The 20,000-nt window shown below is 40.5% G+C and overlaps 1 protein-coding gene across 4 annotated transcripts in view; it reads right to left on the bottom strand.

Moving 5' to 3' along the window:
- ryr2a (ryanodine receptor 2a (cardiac)) overlaps positions 1 to 20,000 on the bottom strand; it is a 282,516-nt gene that overhangs the window by 70,444 nt on the left and 192,072 nt on the right. For all 4 annotated transcript variants that reach the window (XM_087277000.1, XM_087277001.1, XM_087277002.1 and 1 more), the window contains 14 exons: positions 17,634 to 17,874; positions 15,947 to 16,034; positions 15,410 to 15,502; positions 13,905 to 14,075; positions 13,764 to 13,823; positions 13,373 to 13,507; positions 12,783 to 12,895; positions 11,318 to 11,414; positions 10,986 to 11,092; positions 9,878 to 9,929; positions 9,324 to 9,368; positions 3,934 to 4,033; positions 3,772 to 3,851; positions 1 to 22 (listed from right to left, as the gene is read on the bottom strand). The exon at positions 1 to 22 is cut by the window's left edge and continues 55 nt beyond it. In XM_087277000.1, the coding sequence (XP_087133126.1) occupies positions 1 to 22; positions 3,772 to 3,851; positions 3,934 to 4,033; positions 9,324 to 9,368; positions 9,878 to 9,929; positions 10,986 to 11,092; positions 11,318 to 11,414; positions 12,783 to 12,895; positions 13,373 to 13,507; positions 13,764 to 13,823; positions 13,905 to 14,075; positions 15,410 to 15,502; positions 15,947 to 16,034; positions 17,634 to 17,874 (1,404 nt within the window). The remainder of the gene's footprint in view (positions 23 to 3,771; positions 3,852 to 3,933; positions 4,034 to 9,323; positions 9,369 to 9,877; positions 9,930 to 10,985; positions 11,093 to 11,317; positions 11,415 to 12,782; positions 12,896 to 13,372; positions 13,508 to 13,763; positions 13,824 to 13,904; positions 14,076 to 15,409; positions 15,503 to 15,946; positions 16,035 to 17,633; positions 17,875 to 20,000) is intronic.

Here is a 20,000-nt window from a genome sequence, read left to right as displayed (position 1 = left end):
CCTTCAGGTAGTCCAGCATTTTCTGCAGGTGGAGAAGAGGAACACACAGAACATCAAACGGCAGCATCAGAAACCACAGGATTCTAATTTCTAATGCCTACACTGCAAAAAAATGCTTTTCTTACTTAGATTTTTTGTCTTGTTTCTAGTCCAAATATCTTAAAATTCCTAAATCAAAAAGCATTTTCTAGACAAGAAAAACATATAGTCTTGTTTTCAGAATTAATATGCCAAAATTAGGTGAGTTTTTCCTTAAAACAAGCAAAATAATCTGCCAATGGGGTAAACAAAATAATCTTACGTCAAAAGAAAAAACAAGATTAATTTGTATACCCCATTGGCAGATTATTTAGCTTGTTTTAAGAAAAAACTCACCTAATATTGGCATATTATTTCTCAAAACAAGACAATATGTTTTGCTTGTCTAGAAAATGCTTCTTGATATAAGAAATTTTAGATATTTAGACTAGAAACAAGACAAAAAAATCTAAGCAAGAAAAGCATTTTTTGCTGTGTAGCAGCCCCATGGTCAGGTAAAGGTTTAGAGAAGCTGTTTTTATCCGCAGTCCAAAACAAGTCCAATAAAAATGGATCCATCCATAACAAAAAGTGCCTCATACAGCTCCCGAGGCTGAATACATGTCAGTCAGTTCATGGTTTTGTGAGAAAAATGTTCATGTTTAAAACTTACTAAACTGTTTTGTGCAACTACTAGTGGCCACCGTCTATATTCAACCTCTCCATTATTTCCAACACAGATGGCTTAGCATTTATATTCAAACATTTGGTGTTATTTTCAAATATTTACAGCAGGCTTTAAGGGGGAATTCTTATGATTTTTTTTTCTAATGAGTTTTTTTATATCAATTACAGAGGTCAACGGTTGTCAAGGTCAGAAAAAGATTTGTAAATTTGTGTATATTTTCACACTAAAACAATAAAAAATGCCACAAAATGTATAAAAACTCAGCACAAAATCAGTCATTTTATTTGCAAAAATTCTGGATTTTTTTGTAAAATCCTGGCGTGACTGCATAATCATTATTTTATGAGGTGGTTTTTGGTGCATTAGCGCTATCAGCTGGACAGGACTGCGTTTTTCTATCTCTTCAGTGTGAAGTGAATGTAAAGTTGATGCTGAAATGATCACATTGTTGAGTGAACTAACCCTTTAAACATGATGAAACTTGTATACATTAAAAATGGAAAGCTGTTTTAACACTGGCGACACAGTGGTGGAGTAGGTAGTGCTGTCGCCCCACAGCAAGAAGGTTGCTGGTTCGAGCCTCGGCTGGGTCAGTTGGTTTATGCACATCTACATGATTGTTATCCAAATACTATTCCTCTCTGATTTTGGGAATAATTTACAGTTATGGTTGGGTTTAGGGGTAGGGAACAGGTATGGGTTACATTTTCAAACAAGAATGATCTTCAAGGATCAACAAAGATGTTAATCCAGGAACGCATCATATTTTGCAAAATCACGATGCGCATTAAAAAAAGTACGCTCAGTCATCATTTCTGTGTGGAGTTTGCATGTTCTCCTCGTGTTGGCGTGGGTTTCCTCTGGGTGCTCCGGTTTCCCCCACAGTCCAAAGACATGCGGTTCAGGTGAATTGGGTAGGCTAAATTGTCCGTAGTGTATGAGTGTGAATGAGTGTGTGTGGATGTTTCCCAGAGATGGGTTGCAGCTGGAAGGGCATTCGCTGAGTAAAAACATGCTGGATAAGCTGGCGGTTCATTCTGCTGTGGCGACCCCGGATTAATAAAGGGACTAAGCCGAAAAGAAAATGAATGTTTTAACACTTTACAAGGGGAAAAAGCTGAATGCCAGAAAAAAAGAAGCAAAAAAGCTTTTCTTACTTCGATTTGTAGTCTTGTTTCTAGTCCAAATATCTAAAAATTCTTAAAGCAAAATGCATTTTCTAGACAAACAAAAAATATTGAGTTTTTTAAAAAGAAAAATGTCAAAATTAAGATTTTTCTCAAAATAAGCAAAATAATCTGACAATGGTGTGAGCTAAATAATCTTATGTCAAAAGATTACAATATTTTTTGTTTGTTTAGTGAATGCTTCTTGATTTAACAGTTTTTAAATATTTGAACTAGAAACAAGCCAAAAAAATCAAAGTAAGAAAGCATACACTGCAAAAAATACTTTTCTTGCTTAGATTTTTGTCTTGTATCTAGTCCAAATATCTAAAAACTCCTAAATCAAGAAGAATTTTCTAGACTAGCAAAACATATTGGGCCCTATCATACACCCGGCGCAGTGTGGCGCAAGGCGCGGCACAATACTTGTTTGGTAGCTTCAGCTTGGCGCAAGAGTGGTTTTGAGGCGTTGCGCTACGCTGTTTAAATAGCAAATGCATTAGCGCTCATATGTGCGCTCATAGGTGTTCTGGTTTAAAAAGGAAGGCGCTCTGAGGCGGACCGCTGGTGCATTGCTATTTTGGGAATCTATAATAGATTTTTCAATAGACCAAAACAAACCCGGTCTAAACTCCAGCGCAGAGTTGCTCCTCGCTTACACACTGCTTAATACACACAAGAGAGCAATAGGCAAATATCTTTACATATGAAAAAATGTAAATATTAAGGATATATATAGGATATAATAAGAATATATATAGAATATAAATATAAAGGATTAAAATATTACAAAACATATTATTTTCTAGCCTACATAAATATGAAAAATCACTGCTTTTATGTCTTCTTCATCTCGGGAGGCTTTTTCAGTTCATTCATAACAATTAGCTTTTGTATAATGTTATTATTATTATCAGTATTATTTATTATATCCATATTTATATTTGTTTTATTAAAAACAAGCTTAGATTTGTCCACCTGCAGGTTTTAGACCATATGGGGCACAGCATGTGTTTTAGGATATAACTCAGGTTTTTGAGCACACTTCATTATTATTGTTCATTTATTCATTTGCTGCAAATTAGAACTGAATTTAGAAATAGTTTTGAAATGAATATTTGCGCTTAACAAACGCAATTAATTATTTATAGGCTAATTGATGTCTGTGTGTAAAGGTTTCCCTATCCAAGAGCGAAAGTGAAAGTGATCCACTATCTCTCATTCTCACGCAGTAGATGCTCTGTTAAACTGTTTTCTGTTAACTGTTTGCTTGTGAAATGCTCATTTTTTCCACTTAGACTTACTTTGCGTCCTGTAAATAGCGAATGCACTTATGGCGAGACGCAGCTGACTCTTAAAGGGGATGGGAGATGAGATTATAATTGGTTTATTCTCAAAACACACCTATAACTCAGTAAGAAAATAAACTCAACCCTTTTAGCAGCATGGCGCAAAGCGGATTTTCCCGTCCTTAAATTAGCAAAAATGTGTTCTGACACGCCCTGAAAGCGTTTGCGCCCTGCGTTTATCGCTCTGCGCATGGAACGTCAAAATAGAGCTCATTGTCTTGTTTTAAGAAATAATATGCCAATATTAAGTGGGTTTTTCCATAAAACAAGCCAGATAATCTGCCAATGGGGTAAGCAAAATAATCTCACGTCAAAAGAAAAAACGAGATTAATTTGCATACCCCATTGGCAGATTATTTAGCTTGTTTTAAGGATAAACTCACTTAATATTTTCATATTATTTCTCAAATAAAAGCAATATGTTTTGCTTGTCTAGAAAATTTCTCTTGTTATAAGAAATTTTAGATATTTAGACTACGAACAAGACAAAATATCTAAGCAAGAAAAGCCCTTCATGCAGTGTACTTTGCAGTGCTGCTGTTACGCTGACCTGCTGAACGGTTGAGTTTCCCCCGTTGAGGATGGCGATTCCTAGCTTCAGCGTGGAGGCCACCATCGGCCCCATCTCTCCTGCACAAACACACTCCATCATCAGTCCCGTGTCATCATCAGCCACATGCATCAGCTCAGTGTGTGTTGGGCTGTTTCTAACCTTTGCTGGCGCTGATGGTCTGCAGCACCATCTCAGCAGCTCCGCGGTCGTGAAGTCTGGCCTGCTGATACAGCAGCTTCTGCTTCTCCATCTCCTTCTCCTGTAGCACAGACAGGAGGATCATTGCAGAACTGATGCTGGGATCTCCTCACACCGCATGTGTGCACACAGACAACCACAAATGTGTCAAAACACAAGATCCTTGTGTTTCCAGAGGGTAAACATCCATATTCCCAAAGCCACAGTGGAAGCTGCTCTGATATCAGTCCAGATAAAGTCAAATCATATACACTACCTGACGAAAGTCTTGATGCCTATCCAGGGTTTAGGAACAGCAAATAATAAGTTGACTTCTAGTTGATCATTTGGTATCAGAAGTGGCTTATATGAAAGGCCTCTAGATCAGGGATTCTCAACCGGTGGGCTGCGAGACAGCTTAAAATTAACTTAAATATTATATAATAATATTATGGTGATTTAATATTTTATTATAATATTATATAATCATTAATTAATTAATTAATTATTATATAATTATATTTATTTTATTTGATTTTTAAATATGTCATATTAAAATTATAGCAGTAATGGCATTTCCCGCTTTATAATAATAATAATAATAATAATAATAATAATTCATTTTATTTGCAAATGGCGCCTTTCTAGACACCCAAGTTCGCCTTACAATAAGCATCAGCAGACATGCTAAACAAATTAAACATTACTAAAAACAATCAAAAAGCTTTCTGTGATTGAACAGGCTAATTCAGACTCAAATGTAAAGGTAACGATGATTATAATAACCAGCTCGCATGTGCCTCACGTCTGCGACTCGTACTGTATCAGAGTCACACAAGTCCGTTGATTCACACACTATGAGTGCTCTCTCCGTGTGAACGCTTTAAAACATCCACCTGGTTGTCCAAACTAAAGTCCTGCGTTTGTTTTATAACGGACGTGTGTCCGTACAGTAGGATCTAGTGTGACTCGGTGGTGTTTCAGTAGTGAACTGTAAAAATAAATAAGTACATATTAATATATTTTATATGATATAAAAAAGACATACACATATAAACATGCACAATGTTTCATTTTTTTTTATATAAAATGATGTACAAAAATAAGAGAATAACAGAAGGCAAAATTATTATTTCGCTAATAAATTAAGCTTAAAAATAAGCATTTTCCCTAAACAATCAGTTTGGCCCTTTAAAACATTTTCGGAGGTGGACCTCGATATGAAAAAGATTGAGAACTCCTGCTCTAGATGACGCTTATTTGAGCACAATAAAATATGATCATGTCTTGATGTTGAATGATGTCATTAGGACAGTAAGATCTGACTCTGCTTAGACTAAAGTGTCATCACTGAACAGAAATAATGTCCAGTATAGAATATAAAGTCCTGCTGCAGTGGAGACAGAATGAATATTGTGTCTGACTCCATCATGAGCTTAGAGGACTGCATCCATACATCTCTGACATGACTCACATCACTGATTAATAAAGTCATCTGGAATGAAGAAGAAAGCGTTTAGCAGGACTCCCAGAGTTCATCAAGACTCTTTGTGTTTATCTTCAACGCCTTCTTCTTCATCTTATCCTAGATATGCTCAATCATGTTCATGTCTGGTGACTGGGCTGGCCAATCCTGGAGCAGCTTGACCTTCTTTGCTTTCAGGAGCTTTGATGTGGAGGCTGAAGTATGAGCAGGAGCGCTATCCTGCTGGAGAATTGTCCCTCTCCTGTGGTTTGTAATGTAACGGGCAGCACAGATGTCTTGATACCTCAGGCTGTTGATGTTGATCATCCACTCTGCAGATCTCTCACACACCCACATACTGAATGAACCCCAAACCATGATTTCTCCTTCACCAAACTTGACTGATTTCTGTGACAATCTTGGCTCCATACTGGTTCCAGTAGGTCTTCTGCAGTATTGGTGATGATTGGGATGCAGATCAACAGAAAATCATGGGAAAAATCCCCCGTCTGACACTTTTCCAGGTGAACTAGAAGTCAAGTTATTATGTGTTGCTCTTACAACTGAGATCCACAACAAGACTTCTGTCAGGCAGTGTACTGTCAAATAAAAGATTCACATCATAAACTCCTAAAGCTTTTGCAGCTATACCATATTTTCCACATCAACTCTATGAGCTCTGACCTGATCAGATATTTCTGTAGGATCTTTCATAAACATTCATAAATTCCCCAATTACATGATGATAAAATGACGACTAAACTCGCTCTATATTTGAACACATGATGCATGTTTCAGACCAATCCTCATCATTAATAACCTGCTCGCTATGGGACATGGTCACTGTAAGCCAGCGCAGAGGAGAATCAAGCATCATGGGTAAAGCAGCATCATCATCATCATCATCACCAACATGACATGACAACACAGGAAGCAGCTGCTGCGGTGCATCTGCTGCAACATGCTGCAAAATATGCCAAATACACAACCACGCTGAGGGAAATAAAGAGTCTTCAACAAAATGGGAAGTCAGGAAAAGCTGAACGAGGAGCATTCGGCGCCGGTTACCAGAGACTGCTCTTCTTTGCTGGATATTTTGATGCTTAAATCTTTCATAATATCACGCTGCGGAAACAAAATGTGGTCATTTCATACTGTGCCTTGTGAGAGTGTGAGTTTGAACTAACTGGAACAGAAGAGTGACGCGGGAGAACAGAAACTTCCAGAGCAGCGTGTTGATGCCAGCCATGCTAGTCAGTGCTCAAGACAAAATAAACCACTTTCATATTGAGAATGGCGTCACCAATCTTGTCTTAAAGCAGGGGGGCAAACTCAGCCCCACACAGTTTAGTTCCAACCCTGCTTCAACACACTTGCCTGTAGGTTTCAAGCAAGCCTGAAGGACTCGATTAGCACGATCAGGTGTGTTTAATTAGGTTTGGAATTAAACTGCAGAGCTGCTGCCCTACAGGAACTAAAGCTGCGGTCACACTAGAGTTTGTGTGTGAAATTTTGTCGTGCAGTGCTGCAAAAATGGGCGGGAATACACAAGATGATTAGGCTTTAAAAATGTGAGCGATTGGCTCCATGTTTAAAATTTCTGTCCAGAGAGGTCACGTTTTAATCTTCGGTTGGTCTCACGCAGTCAAACCTGCTGAAAAAAACAACTTAAACCGGCCTAGGCTGGTTGGCTGGTTTTAGCTGGTTGACCAGGCTGGTTTTAGAGGGGTTTTGGCCACTTCCAGGCTTGTTTCCAGCCATTTCCAGCCTGGTCTTAGCTGGTCAGGTTGGGAGATGACCAGCTAAAACCAGCTTGAACAGCCTAGCCAAGCTGGGAGTCCAGCCAAAACCATGTCCAGCTTAAACCAGGCTCGTCAAGATGGTTTTAGCTGGATTTGGTTGGTCATTTTCCAGCCTGACCAGTTAAGACCAGGCTGGAAATGGCTGGAAACCAGCCTGGAAGTGGCCAAAACCCCTCTAAAACCAGGCTGGTCAACCAGCTAAAACCAGCCAACCAGCCTAGGCTGGTTTAAGCTGGATTTTTCAGCAGGGAAGTGATGCGATTTCGCAGGTCTGACACATTCGCGTGCGTATGAATGGAAGTCTATTTGAGGAAAAGCCCAGTGTTACCGTAGCTTTAGTTTGACACTCCAAGGATGAGTTAACATAAGGATGAGAAAACCTTGTTATTAATTATTGTTGTTTCATACCAAACCCCTGAGACCTTCATTCATCTTCAGAACACAAATTAAGAAATTGTAGATGAAATCTGAGAGCTCTCTCATTCTCCATAGACAGCAAGGGTCCCGAAAAGTCCAGAAAGAGACCTCTCTAACATCGTCAAAACACTCCATGTGACTTTTAAGGTTCAACTCTAATCATATGAAGATGCAAGAACCCGCTTGTTAAGTGTGACGTCACGCGGAGCGGCTTCCGGGTCCAATCGCTCTATTTAACTGAATGGGGAGACTTATATAATGGTAATAATAAACGTTTACAAAGCGATTTAATACTTTCAAAATCACGATCACGATATATATGTCCATGCCTAATATCCGATGGCCAGAAAGGGATTTATTTTTTTATAAATTGTTACAATTTTTGGTATTTGTTATGCAGCAAGCCCAGAGATTGTTGTGTACACTATGACTTTATATATAATTAACTTTAATGTGTGATAGGAATAAAACGTGATCATAAACAAATGATTTTTCCAATCAAATGACCGCCGGCTTGGACCCGGAAACGGTATACATACGTCACCACTTAACAAGCGGACTCTTTTGTGTGGTAAAAACAAACCTGTTGAGACTCTTGCAGTCTATGGAGGATGAGTTAGTCTTCAGATTTGATTTCAATCAGGGTACGCACACCGGCTCCGCAAGTCGGTGGCTGTCCGTGGTGCCCAGTCACGACTCATGTCATGACACTTTTCAAAAAAGCACCATCCGAATAGTTTCATTTACAATTTAACGTGCGAATGTGTGTGTCTGGTGTGCAATACTTTCAACTCTCTTGTGCGCGCCATGATGGCATGCCGCAGCGCATCTGGTGTGTGACCCGCTTCAGGGTTCAAGAGGACCAGTTTAAAGGAGACTAAAGATAACAGGTGTTTTCAGCAGCACTTTTTCTTTCAGTTGTGTGACATCATTTATAATGCGCTTGAGACTGACAGACGTTCTTAGGATGCGTTCACACCAGACGAAGACGAAGCGAAGTGTTAGGCACGAATGAGGCGGTGCGAGTGATGCGAAAAAATTTAATTTAGCGGACATTTGCGCTTCGTTAACCAATCAGAAGCTTGCACTTGTAAGGGTGTGACTATGACGTTGCGCCTGCAGTTGCTGGATGCACCTTTGAAAGGATCTAGTGAACTAGACATGGCGCCAAACAAATCTACACTGTTTTTCAGCCTTCCTAAAGCGCATAAACACAGCTACTCTATCTATAAAATCCATGTTAGCCATTTAGCAAGAGTCACCGCAGACCCATGAGGTGAATCAGAGTCTTTTGTGAAGTGAATATGAAGTGCAAATGACGCGAGTAAACTCAAAATGTTCAGTCTATTTACACACGAATAGCGTGATTTATTTGCGTGTGCCGCGTCTGGTGTGAACACAGCAGTTGGCTTTTTTTAAAGCGTGCATGTGCAAAACCAGCTCAGATGAAAATCTACATTGCAGTTTAAATCAGACTAAGGTGGTTTGCAGGTCTTGAGGTCTTGAGCTCAAAAAGCAGACAGGATGAGAGCAGCAGAGCATTGATCTACATGAGTGGAGTGAGATCAAGACGATCACGCATGAACACATGAGGCGCACACATTTATCCATGCTCTTCAAAGCTGCAAAGGAAAAGCAACTCAAAGGGTTTGTTTAAGGAGGAGCAGCTTTGAAAGTGTGTCACGTACCTCAAAACTCTTCACCTCGTCCTCTTCCTCTTCATCATGGCAGCTCTGTGATTAGTCAAACAGAACTTTTACAGTTAAAGACAAACATTTTCACTCTACTGCAAATTGTTTTATTCGGTTACAAACATTTCTCAAGTGCTTTTTACAACATTTTCAGTTTTGATAACTGATAACATCTGTCTTTACATTGATGACAGGGCATGCTATTTTATTACTTGTTTTGCAAAATACTAGTAATCAGTTTAAAATGCAATTTAAAGGCTTGGTTAGTAAGTTTAACTAGGCAAGTCATTACGCAATAGGGGTATGCCAATGTAATGATCGTAGCAGTTTTTTTATTCCAGTCAACTGAAAGAAACATCACTTTCTCCAGAAGAAAATTATAATAGGAAACTTTTTTTGAGGACCTTAGCTCCGTTAAAAAGCACTTGGGAAATATGTGGGGGAAAAAACTCATTCACAAGAGGGCTAATCATTATGTCTTCCACTGTATATCAGATTGTAATCTTAAAGAAAAGCCAATATTATAATCAAACATTATAAAGGGGTCTTACTTTGGCCATGATATCAGCGTAAGCCATGTAGAGATGATCCTCCTCTAGTTTACTACAACACAACAAGAGCAGCTTAGAGAAAGTCTGAATGAAATCACTGTGATTTGGAGCAGTTATATTAAAGTCGCCATGAAATCAAAATTTACCTTTCTCATTTGTATGTATTCAGTAGTTCTTGTTATAAATGACGTATCTCTTTTAGGGGGCGGGGCTATACATTCATTTAGGGCGGAGCTATCGGTCTTAGGTCGGAGCTATCAGTCTTTTAAAGCAGGGCTATCAGTCCTTAAGGCCTAGCTATTAGTCATTTAGCACAGAGCTATCAGTCTTTTAGGGGCGGGGCTATCAGTCATTTAGGGTGGGGCAATCAGTCTTTTAGGGCCGAGCTATCAGTGCTTTAGGGCGGGACTATCAGTAATTTAGGTCAGAACGACTAGTCGTCTATTAGGGCAGAGTTATCAGTCCTTTAGGGCAGGGCTATAAGGGTGTGTGTCATTTCTTCTCTGAATTTTTTCATTCTTCAATCTTCCTTTATTTTCAACCCAGGCTCATTCTGAAAATGTAGTTCCGTTGACGTTTCTGGAGGCTGCGAAATGCGTCCTGGGATGTACATATTTTTGCAGTCTTTGTTTTCACTAACCCGCGAGAGGCCGCTGTGTGCGCTTTTTCATATCTTATCTGTCTTTCGCAAGTGCCGTTCGCGCCCGCACTGTTCACCTACGAGAGGCAGCTGTCTGACTGACTGAATGATTGACTGTACGACCAGCTGAGCTGACTGGATAAACTGGTTGCAGCGGGAAAACCCTTCACACGGAGGTAAGCGGTCACCCGGTAAGCGCGAAAGGGAACGGTGTGATACCGCCCCGTAGCATTCACTTAAAAAAATTAAATGCAGCCATACGTTCCTCCCGGGCTGTATTTTGCAGTCTCCAGAAACGTCCATGGGACTACGTTTTCAGAATGAGCCTGGGTTGTTTATTTTGTTCGCAATGCCTGTATTTCGACAATACATTTGGGTCCAATCACGATAGTGGAAAAAAGGACGATCTTAACTTGTGTTTCATGGCGACTTTAACCAAGAGATGTACATAAGAGGAAAACAAGCCACCATTTCTCGGTCAGTGCGGTCCGGCTGAACAGCTGAATGAGCTGGTGTAACGGGTCAATGTTTTTGGTCATCTCATCCTCTTCTGGTGGCTCCTCTACACCTGGTTTCTGAAACACCAAACAATAGCAGCTGAATTAACAATATAATAAACTCGATATTAAAAAAACACACAGTTGTGATCTTAGAGCAGCTTAATAGCAAAAACACAATATGTCTCATATTTGATAAAGTTTGCATCACTGATTCTGTTGTATTTTAACACACTGTGAAGCAACAATGTTTATATTCATATACAATGCGTAAAAAATGTGCTGCATGAGAGAAATACTTACCGCTAAATCCTCAATCAGCTTGTCCTCGAAGTAATGCTCTTCGGTCTCAATCCAGGACTTCTCATAACCCTGCAGGAACAAATTCACTGCCCTGTGCCTGAAAGAGAGCAGAATGAGAATCAGGGATCAGATCATCAGGAATCAGATTATCAGAGCAGGGTAAAAATCGGGAATTAGATGATCATAAATCAGATCATCAGAAATCAGATCATCAGGAATCATATCATCAAGAATCAGATCACCAGGAATCATATCATCAGGAATCAGATCATCAGGAATCAGATCATCAGGAATCATATCATCAGGAATCAGATCATCACGAATCAGATCATCAGGAATCATATCATCAGGAATCAGATCATCAGGAATCAGATCATCAGGAATCAGATTATCAGAGCAGGGTGAGATGCAGGAATCAAATCGCCAGGAGAAGATAAGAATTAAGAATCAGATAATCAGCAATGAGGACAGGTGAGAATCGGTAATCAGATCATCAGGAACCAAATTATCAGATCATCAGGATATGATAAGAATAAGAAATCGGATAATCAGGACAGAATCACATAATCAGGAATCAGATCATCAGAGCAGGGTAAACATTGGGAATTAGATGATCATAAATCAGATCATCAGCAATCAGATCATCAGGAATCAGATCATCAGGATTCATATCATCATGATTCATATCATCAGAAATCAGATCATCAGGAATTAGATAATCAGGTTTCAGATCATCAGGAATCAGATCATCAGAAATCATATCATCAAGAATCAGATCACCAGGAATCTGATCATCAGGTTTCAGATCATCAGGTTTCAGATCATCAGGAATCATATCATCAAGAATCAGATCATCAAGAATCATATCATCAGGAATGAGATCATCAGGAATCAGATCATCAGAGCAGGGTGAAAATCGGGAATTAGATGATCATAAATCAGATCATCAGGAATCAGATCATCAGGAATCAGATCATCACGAATAAGATCATCGTGAATTAGATCATCAGGTATTAGATCATCAGTAATCATATCATCAGGAATCAGATCATCAGGAATCAGATTATCAGAGCAGGGTGAAAATCAGGAATTAGATGATCATAAATCAGATCATCAGGAATCAGATCCTCAGGAATCAGATCATCACGAATAAGATCATCGTGAATTAGATCATCAGGTATTAGATCATCAGTAATCATATCATCAGGAATCAGATCATCAGGAATCAGATTATCAGAGCAGGGTGAAAATCAGGAATTAGATGATCATAAATCAGATCATCAGGAATCAGATCATCAGGAATCAGATCATCACGAATCAGATCATCAGGAATCAGATTATCAGAGCAGGGTGAGAATCAGGAACCAGATAATCACGAATCAGATAATCAGGAATCAGATGATCTTGAATTAGAGAATTAAAAATCAGATTATCAGAGATCATAGAGGAGAGAGAGGACCTTTACCTGGGCAGGTTATACAGAGGCGCCATCCTGAAACAGGCCACCACGGCTCTCTTCCTCTGTTTGGACAGAAGCTTGTGCCACACAGCCTTCTTACTGCGCTGAGGATGTTCAACCTACACACACACACACACACACACACACACACACACATACACACACACACACACACACACACACACACACTATCATCACCATCAACATCATCACCATCACCATCACCATCACCATCATCATCATTATCATAATCATCTGTGAGATTGTTTGATTGATTATGTATATCTGGGAATATGTTAATTTTACATCAGTCTGACTAAGTATTTTAATGAAGCATTTAAAAAAAGAAAGAAGTTTGACTTGACAGGATTCTTAAGTTTCATAAAAATGTCTGAAACAAAATACTTGGACCCAAAGCAACAATGAGCCAATTAACATATTACCCACCCCCACCTATTCATAGATCAGAAACTGCCCTAATGAATGTCACAGTGATAAGCTAATCACAAACGGGCAATCTGCATAGGTAATTCTGGACTAGTGGAGAATACGGGACCTTTAAAGCATTGATAGTGCAGTGCACTTCAGTTAATCACCTGATCCAGATGGAAGAGCACATGTGCGATGTTCAGCACCCTGTGGACGGTCCGCGCCGGGTCAGACGTGTCCTCGCTGCGGTTGGGCATGTCTTTATACAGCGCCATCTGCCAGCGGATTGCAGGATCCTCCAGCTGCACACACACATCACAGTCGGACATTGATGATGATGATGAGGAAGATGAGCAGGTGTGAGAATATTCAATTCGATTCATCTTTTTTGTAATAAATGAAGAGATCTGGACACAAAACAAGCGTATGTGACCCTTGAATGTCTTCTGATCGCTGATCCAGACATGTTTCTCTCTGCTGTGGTCAGAAACGCAGGACAATCACAAACACATGGATGAAGAACAGTTGATGATGGTGATGGTGATGGTGAAGGCTCACCTTTCCCTGCAGGTGGAGGTTGTTGCGGATCATCTCTCGCACCTCGTCCTCTGTGTCTTTCTGTAAAACAGGTGGATCCTCATCACGCAGGCTATATTGATATATGATATTAATGATGTGTTGGTGATGTTGATGCAGTACCTGTGCGAAGCGGCTCTTGGCCAATCCGATCAGCTCCTGGTCTCCCGGAGCGCAGATGTTAAGTCCCACAGGGAGCAAACGCTTGAGAGCGGCGACGATCAGTGACGTCTGCAGGGAATATCGATCTCCTCGTTTCTTCATCTTCTTCCTCTCCTGATCGGATACGGCGCCCTGCACACACAGTCACATCACAGGCACGTCAATTACTGTGGTAAAAGCACGTTTCCAATCATGATGACACTGTCATACACTGATGTTCTTTAAAGGCACAATATGTATGATTTCTTCATTAAAATATTCAAAAACCACTAGAACGCTGTTATACACTCACCGGCCACTTTATTAGGTACACCTTACCAGTGCAGGGATGGACCCACTTTTGTCTTCAGAACTGCCTTAATCCTGTGGCAGAGATTCAACAAGCTACTGGAAATATTCCTCAGAGATTTTGCTCCATATTGACATGATAGCATCACACAGTTGCTGCAGATTTGTCGGCTGCACATCCATGACGCCAATCTCCCGTTCCACCACATCCCAAAGCTGCTCTATTGGATTGAGCTCTGGTGACTGTGGAGGCCATTTGAGTACAGTGAACTCATTTGTCATGTACAAGAAACCAGTCTGAGATGATTGGTGCTTTATGACATGTGGCGCTTTAGGTGCTAATGAACCCAAAGTGTGCCAAGAAAATCTCCCCCACACCATCACACCACCACCAGCAGCCTGAACCGCTGATACAAGGCAGGATGATCCATGTTTTCATGTTGTTGAGGTCAAATTCTGACCCGAGCATCCGAATGTGTCAGCAGAAATGGAGACTCATCAGAGCAGGCAACGTTTCTCCAATCTTCTATTGTCCAGTTTTGGTGAGCCTGTGTGAATTGTAGCCTCAGTTTCCTGTTCTTAGCTGACAGGAGCGGCACCCGGTGTGCTCTTCTGCTGCTGTAGCCCATCCGCCTCAAGGTTAGACGTGTTGTGTGTTCAGAGATGCTCTTCTGCAGACCTCGGTTGTAACGAGTGCTTATTTGAGTTACTGTTGCCTTTCTATCAGCTAGAACCAGTCTGCCCATTCTCCTCTGACCTCTGGCATCAAAAACGCATTTGCGCCCACAGAACTGCCGCTCACTGGATATATATATATATATATATATATATATATATATATATATATATATATATATATATATATATATATATATATATATATATACGTAATGAAAAGTAACTAGTAACTATTTACTTGAGTAATTTTTTTATCAGATACTTTTTGACTCTTACTCGAGTAACTTTTAAGATCCTTACTTTTACTTTTCCTTGAGTATAGATTTTGGATACTCTACCCACCTCTGCATTTAACAATAATTCATTACAAATAATTGTAACAATAATACATTAATTATCTGTATACAAGTATTTAACAATATTACACTAACTACATAACATCTTTCAGTTGATGTTTACTAAAAAGTGTGATGTGTGTGTGTGTGTGTGTGATGTTGTACCTTGGACATTTTGGATTTGGTGTCAGTAATAAGGAAGGACATGTTGTTGATTTCATTCTGAACCACAAAGTTCTGCTCTTCTCTTTTAAAGTTCTGTAGGGGAAACAATACAAAACACATCAGATTGCCTTTGTTTATACCATTTATGCAAATATGCTTAATTATCAATGAATAAAGTTTGTAATGCTGATCCATGTAACATCCAGGGAAAAACACTACCTCAATCACTTTTACACTTCAACAATCTTGAACTGATGTTAGTGCAGAAAGAAAATTGTTATCACTTAGACCAGGGCTGGCCATGCCTGTTCCTGGAGAGCCACTTTATTGCAGATTTCAGTTGCAACCTATATCAAACACACCTGAACCAATTAATTAGGACCTGAACACCACGTGATAATTACAGGCAGGTGTGTTTGATATGGGTTGCAACTGAAATCTGCAGCAAGGTGGCTCTCCAGGAACAGGGTTGGCCACCCCTGACTTAGACACTTAATCTGATTTTTAATGGTGACTTTAAATGAATTTGTGACTCACGTGTGATTTAGCCCAGAATATAAACACTTCGGCCACCATCCGGAATAACTCCTCCGCCTCAGCGTTCGGCTCCTTCAGCCATTTAGCTCTGAAAAACAGAGTTGTGAAAAACAGCATCATGTGATCAAGGTGCAGTTTACACCAGTGCTTTTCTGCTTTAATACTGTTTTAGAATAAAAATGCTCCTCATCCAGACTGTTGTTTTTGTCTTAATTACCACTTATTAATCAGGGGTCGCCACAGCGGAATGAACCGCCAACTACTCCAGCAAATGTTTTACACAGCGGATGCCCTTTCAGCTGCAACCCAGTACTGGGAAACATCCATACACACTCATTCACTACAGCCAATTTAGTTCATCAGTTATAGCACATGTGTTTGGACTGTGAGGGAAACCGAAGCACTCGCAGGAAACTCACACCAACAAGGGGAGAACATGCAAACCAGCGACCTTCTTGCTGTGAGGTGACTGTGCTACCCACTGCGCCACCGTGAAGCACGTTATTCATGTTTCTGTCTAATATTGCACTCATATAAATTATGAAAAAGTTTTATTGTAAAAAATGTGTTGTGACACCACAAAATAAATGATGTGCATAATAGGGATGTTTATTTGTCCACATGATATATATCATCATATTGCACAGCCCTAGGCGCAACTGAAACCAAGCTTAATTAAAAAGAACTTACAGTCCACATGAACCGCAAGCTTTGTTTTTGTATTAGAAACTAAATATTAAATGAGAAAACAGTGGGCGTGGCTTGTTTGCTTGTACTGCGAGCTAATTGGATGTAGTAAAGTCGGGGAAAGGGGTTTGGGGAAAGTTATTACAACCGAACAGACTCCTCCTCCTCACCATTTCTATTTGTTGTCATCGCAGTGCTGTTAAAACCACAACCAATAGCTAAAACTTCAATGTTAGATTACAAGGGCAAACAGGTTTTGTTCTTAATGACCTGCACAGACGAATCATTCACCACAAAACTAGCTAACAACATTAATAGGGTTAGTTTGGATTTTGTGTGTCCCTTAAAATAAAATTTCAAGAGTTCACACTTAGATAATGCTTGACTATTTAAGCTAGTTTGGCATGCTGTCCTGGGAGAGAACCCTGAGCTCGGTGATAGATGAGCCCAAGGCTCCCGCCTGGTCAATAAGCATTTGGAGGGATATGAGATCAGGTAGTTCTCGATAGCTTCCCAAATTAGATCACTAGTTGCGCTAGTTTGTAGTAAGTGCTTTTGACTTTAACTTTTGTTGCATAGTTTTTGAGTGTGGGAGGAAACCGGAGTACCCGGGGAAAACCCACGCGAACACGGGGAGAACATGCAAACTCCGCACAGAGAGTATCGGTTGGCTCAGCTAGTGTTGAACCAATGACCTCCTTGCTGTGGAGCAACAGGGCTAGCCACCGAGCCACCGTGTCGCCCAAACTGAGGAGGAGGGAGAAGGGATGGATAGGGGGGGTTTCCAAAACGAAGATGAGGAATGAAGTTTAGGCTGGATATTTATATTGAATTTCGAGTGATCCGACTGGCTAGTTAGTGATTAGTAATAGGGATCAGCTGTAGTCAATCCTATCACGTGCTCCTCTCGAAATTAGTTTGAGAAACTTCACGCATTGGTGTGAGCAGCAGCTGACAGACTCTGATACGAATAGTCCTGTGCTGGGTCTCTCTGGCATACCTGTTGTAGTCGACGAAGCGTATGAGCAGCGGGTAGAAGGCGTACAGGTCCCGTATGAGGATGGTGAACTCGTCCAGGATGAGGAGCTCAGACTCAGACATCTCTCCTCTGCCCTCGGCCTTCATGTGCTCTTCATCCTGCAGGACCGTCGCCGCCTTCTTCTTCAGCTTCTCCATCAGCGGCAGGAAGTGAGACTTCAGCAGCTGAGATCTGGCTTTACCGATGATGGGCTGAGAAAACACTGAGAAACACACAGAAGTCAGCACATACATGCCCATCCTTGCTCCTGAAGGACTGGACCTTTTTGGATGCTGGTCTTGTACCAAGTCATAATTACAATCAGCTGTTTCAAACCACATCATTATTTAACTAGTTTACCTGATTACTAGCCCTAAACTACGGAAACCCGGAAGGGACGTGATGGTGGGGGGGGTAGGTGGAAGAAAGAAAAAAACTAGGAGGGAGAAAAAAATGAGTGATATGAAAACATATAACTGGGGTTTTTGCGTTCCCTCGCAAAACTGGCGTGTACAGCATAGATACACTAGATATCGCATAGGGACCCTGAGCATGCGTCAATAGCGCCGCCACATTGGTACAGTGCTCCCAGGACAAATGTCATTCAACCGCACTAGTCAAGACAGTGTTATTACGTGAAGATGCGGGACTTTAGCGCTGTCTACGGGTGTAGTAACGAGCAAACAAAGAAAACAAAGCACAAAGGCAGAACATTTCATAGGTAATATTAAGTTTTTTCTGTTTTTGTATGTTCTGAACTTTTGTGCTAATCAGGTAACGTTATTGATGATAACAGTCACTTACTGCATTCACCATAAGGCAAAGCAGCTCCAACTCACACTAAACACTCGACTTATGCTAGTTTTGTTGAATAAAATCAGCAAACAATGCAAAAGAAATATGACAACGAGATGCTGCGCTGCCAGAAACTTGTATTATTGTCGGCTAACGTTAGTGAAAGAGTCGTTCGGGGGATTCATTCACAAACGAATCGCTCCCTCCGTCAGTATGAGCAGTGAAAGCAGGAGAGGAGCTGTGTTTCAGGACATGATTAGATCAAATTTAACAGGGAGGATGAATAGTACATTTCTGTACACACAAACACAAGCTTTTTGTCAGGAATGCCCGTGCGGTCACTGATCCATCAATGTAGAAAAGTGATGTAAAATTATAATTTTCGTAATTAGAAAAAAAAATGACATACTAACATCCAGGAAAACTCCCGATCATAGATATATGTGTATATGTGTATATCTCTGGCTTTGGATGGCCACAGTCCTCCACTGTACCTTGGTCCCGCATTCATTTCAAATGAGCGCTACCCTGTTCCAAGATGGCGGCGCTATTGACGCATTCCGTCCAATAGACAACAATAGGCCTGGCGACATCTAATGTATATATCTATGGTGTACAGAAGCTGATCTGAGATCAGTTTATTGTACGGAGCGCGTCTGTCAATCAGCGCTTATACATGCATTCACCTTTTCAGAGGTTGCATGAAAGGCGACGATCGACGTAAAGACAGTGGGATAGAATGGCAAAAACGTGAGGGTTTACGTGAATGAAGTGAACAGGAAGTGTTTGTGGAGAAACAGCTTTGCGAGGGAATGCAAAACGCCTTAAAATATGTTTTCCTATCACCCAGTTTTTTTTTCTCCCACCAATTTTTTTTTCCCCACCATCACATCCCTTCCGGGTCTCCATATTAAACTGCTCCTCTAACAACTTTTTTTGGAATGTGTTGCAGGTCTGAATGACAGAAAAAGGATGTACACTACCTGACAAGAGTCTTGTGTTATAAGAATGACAAATAATAAGTTGACTTGTAGTTGATCATTTGGTATCAGAAGTGGCTTTTATGAAAGGCAAAGGCCTCTAGATTGAATGATTTCATTCGGACAGTGCGGTCTGACTCTGCTTAGACTAAAGTCTCATCACTGAACAGAAATAATGTCCAGTATAGAATATAAAGTCCTGCTGCAGTGGAGACAGAATGAATATTGTGTCTGACTCCATCATGAGCTTGGAGGACTGCATCCATACATCTCTGACATGACTCAAATCTCTGATTAATAAAGTCATCTGGAATGAAGAAGAAAGCCTTCCTGCAGGACTCCCAGAGTTCATCAAGACTCTTTGTGTTCATCTCCAACGCCTCCTCCTTCATCTTACCCCAGACATGCTCAATAATGTTCATGTCTGGTGACTGGGCTGGCCAATCCTGGAGCAGCTTGACCTTCTTTGCTTTCAGGAGCTTTGATGTGGAGGCTGAAGTATGAGCAGGAGCGCTATCCTGCTGGAGAATTGTCCCTCTCCTGTGGTTTGTAATGTAATGGGCAGCACAAATGT

Source organism: Danio rerio, chromosome 12, assembly GCF_052040795.2.
Source record: "Danio rerio strain M-AB ecotype USA chromosome 12, GRCz13ab, whole genome shotgun sequence".
Taxonomy (NCBI): domain Eukaryota; kingdom Metazoa; phylum Chordata; class Actinopteri; order Cypriniformes; family Danionidae; genus Danio; species Danio rerio.
Note: the sequence above shows the minus strand (reverse complement) of the source record. Positions and strands in the feature narration are given on the sequence as shown.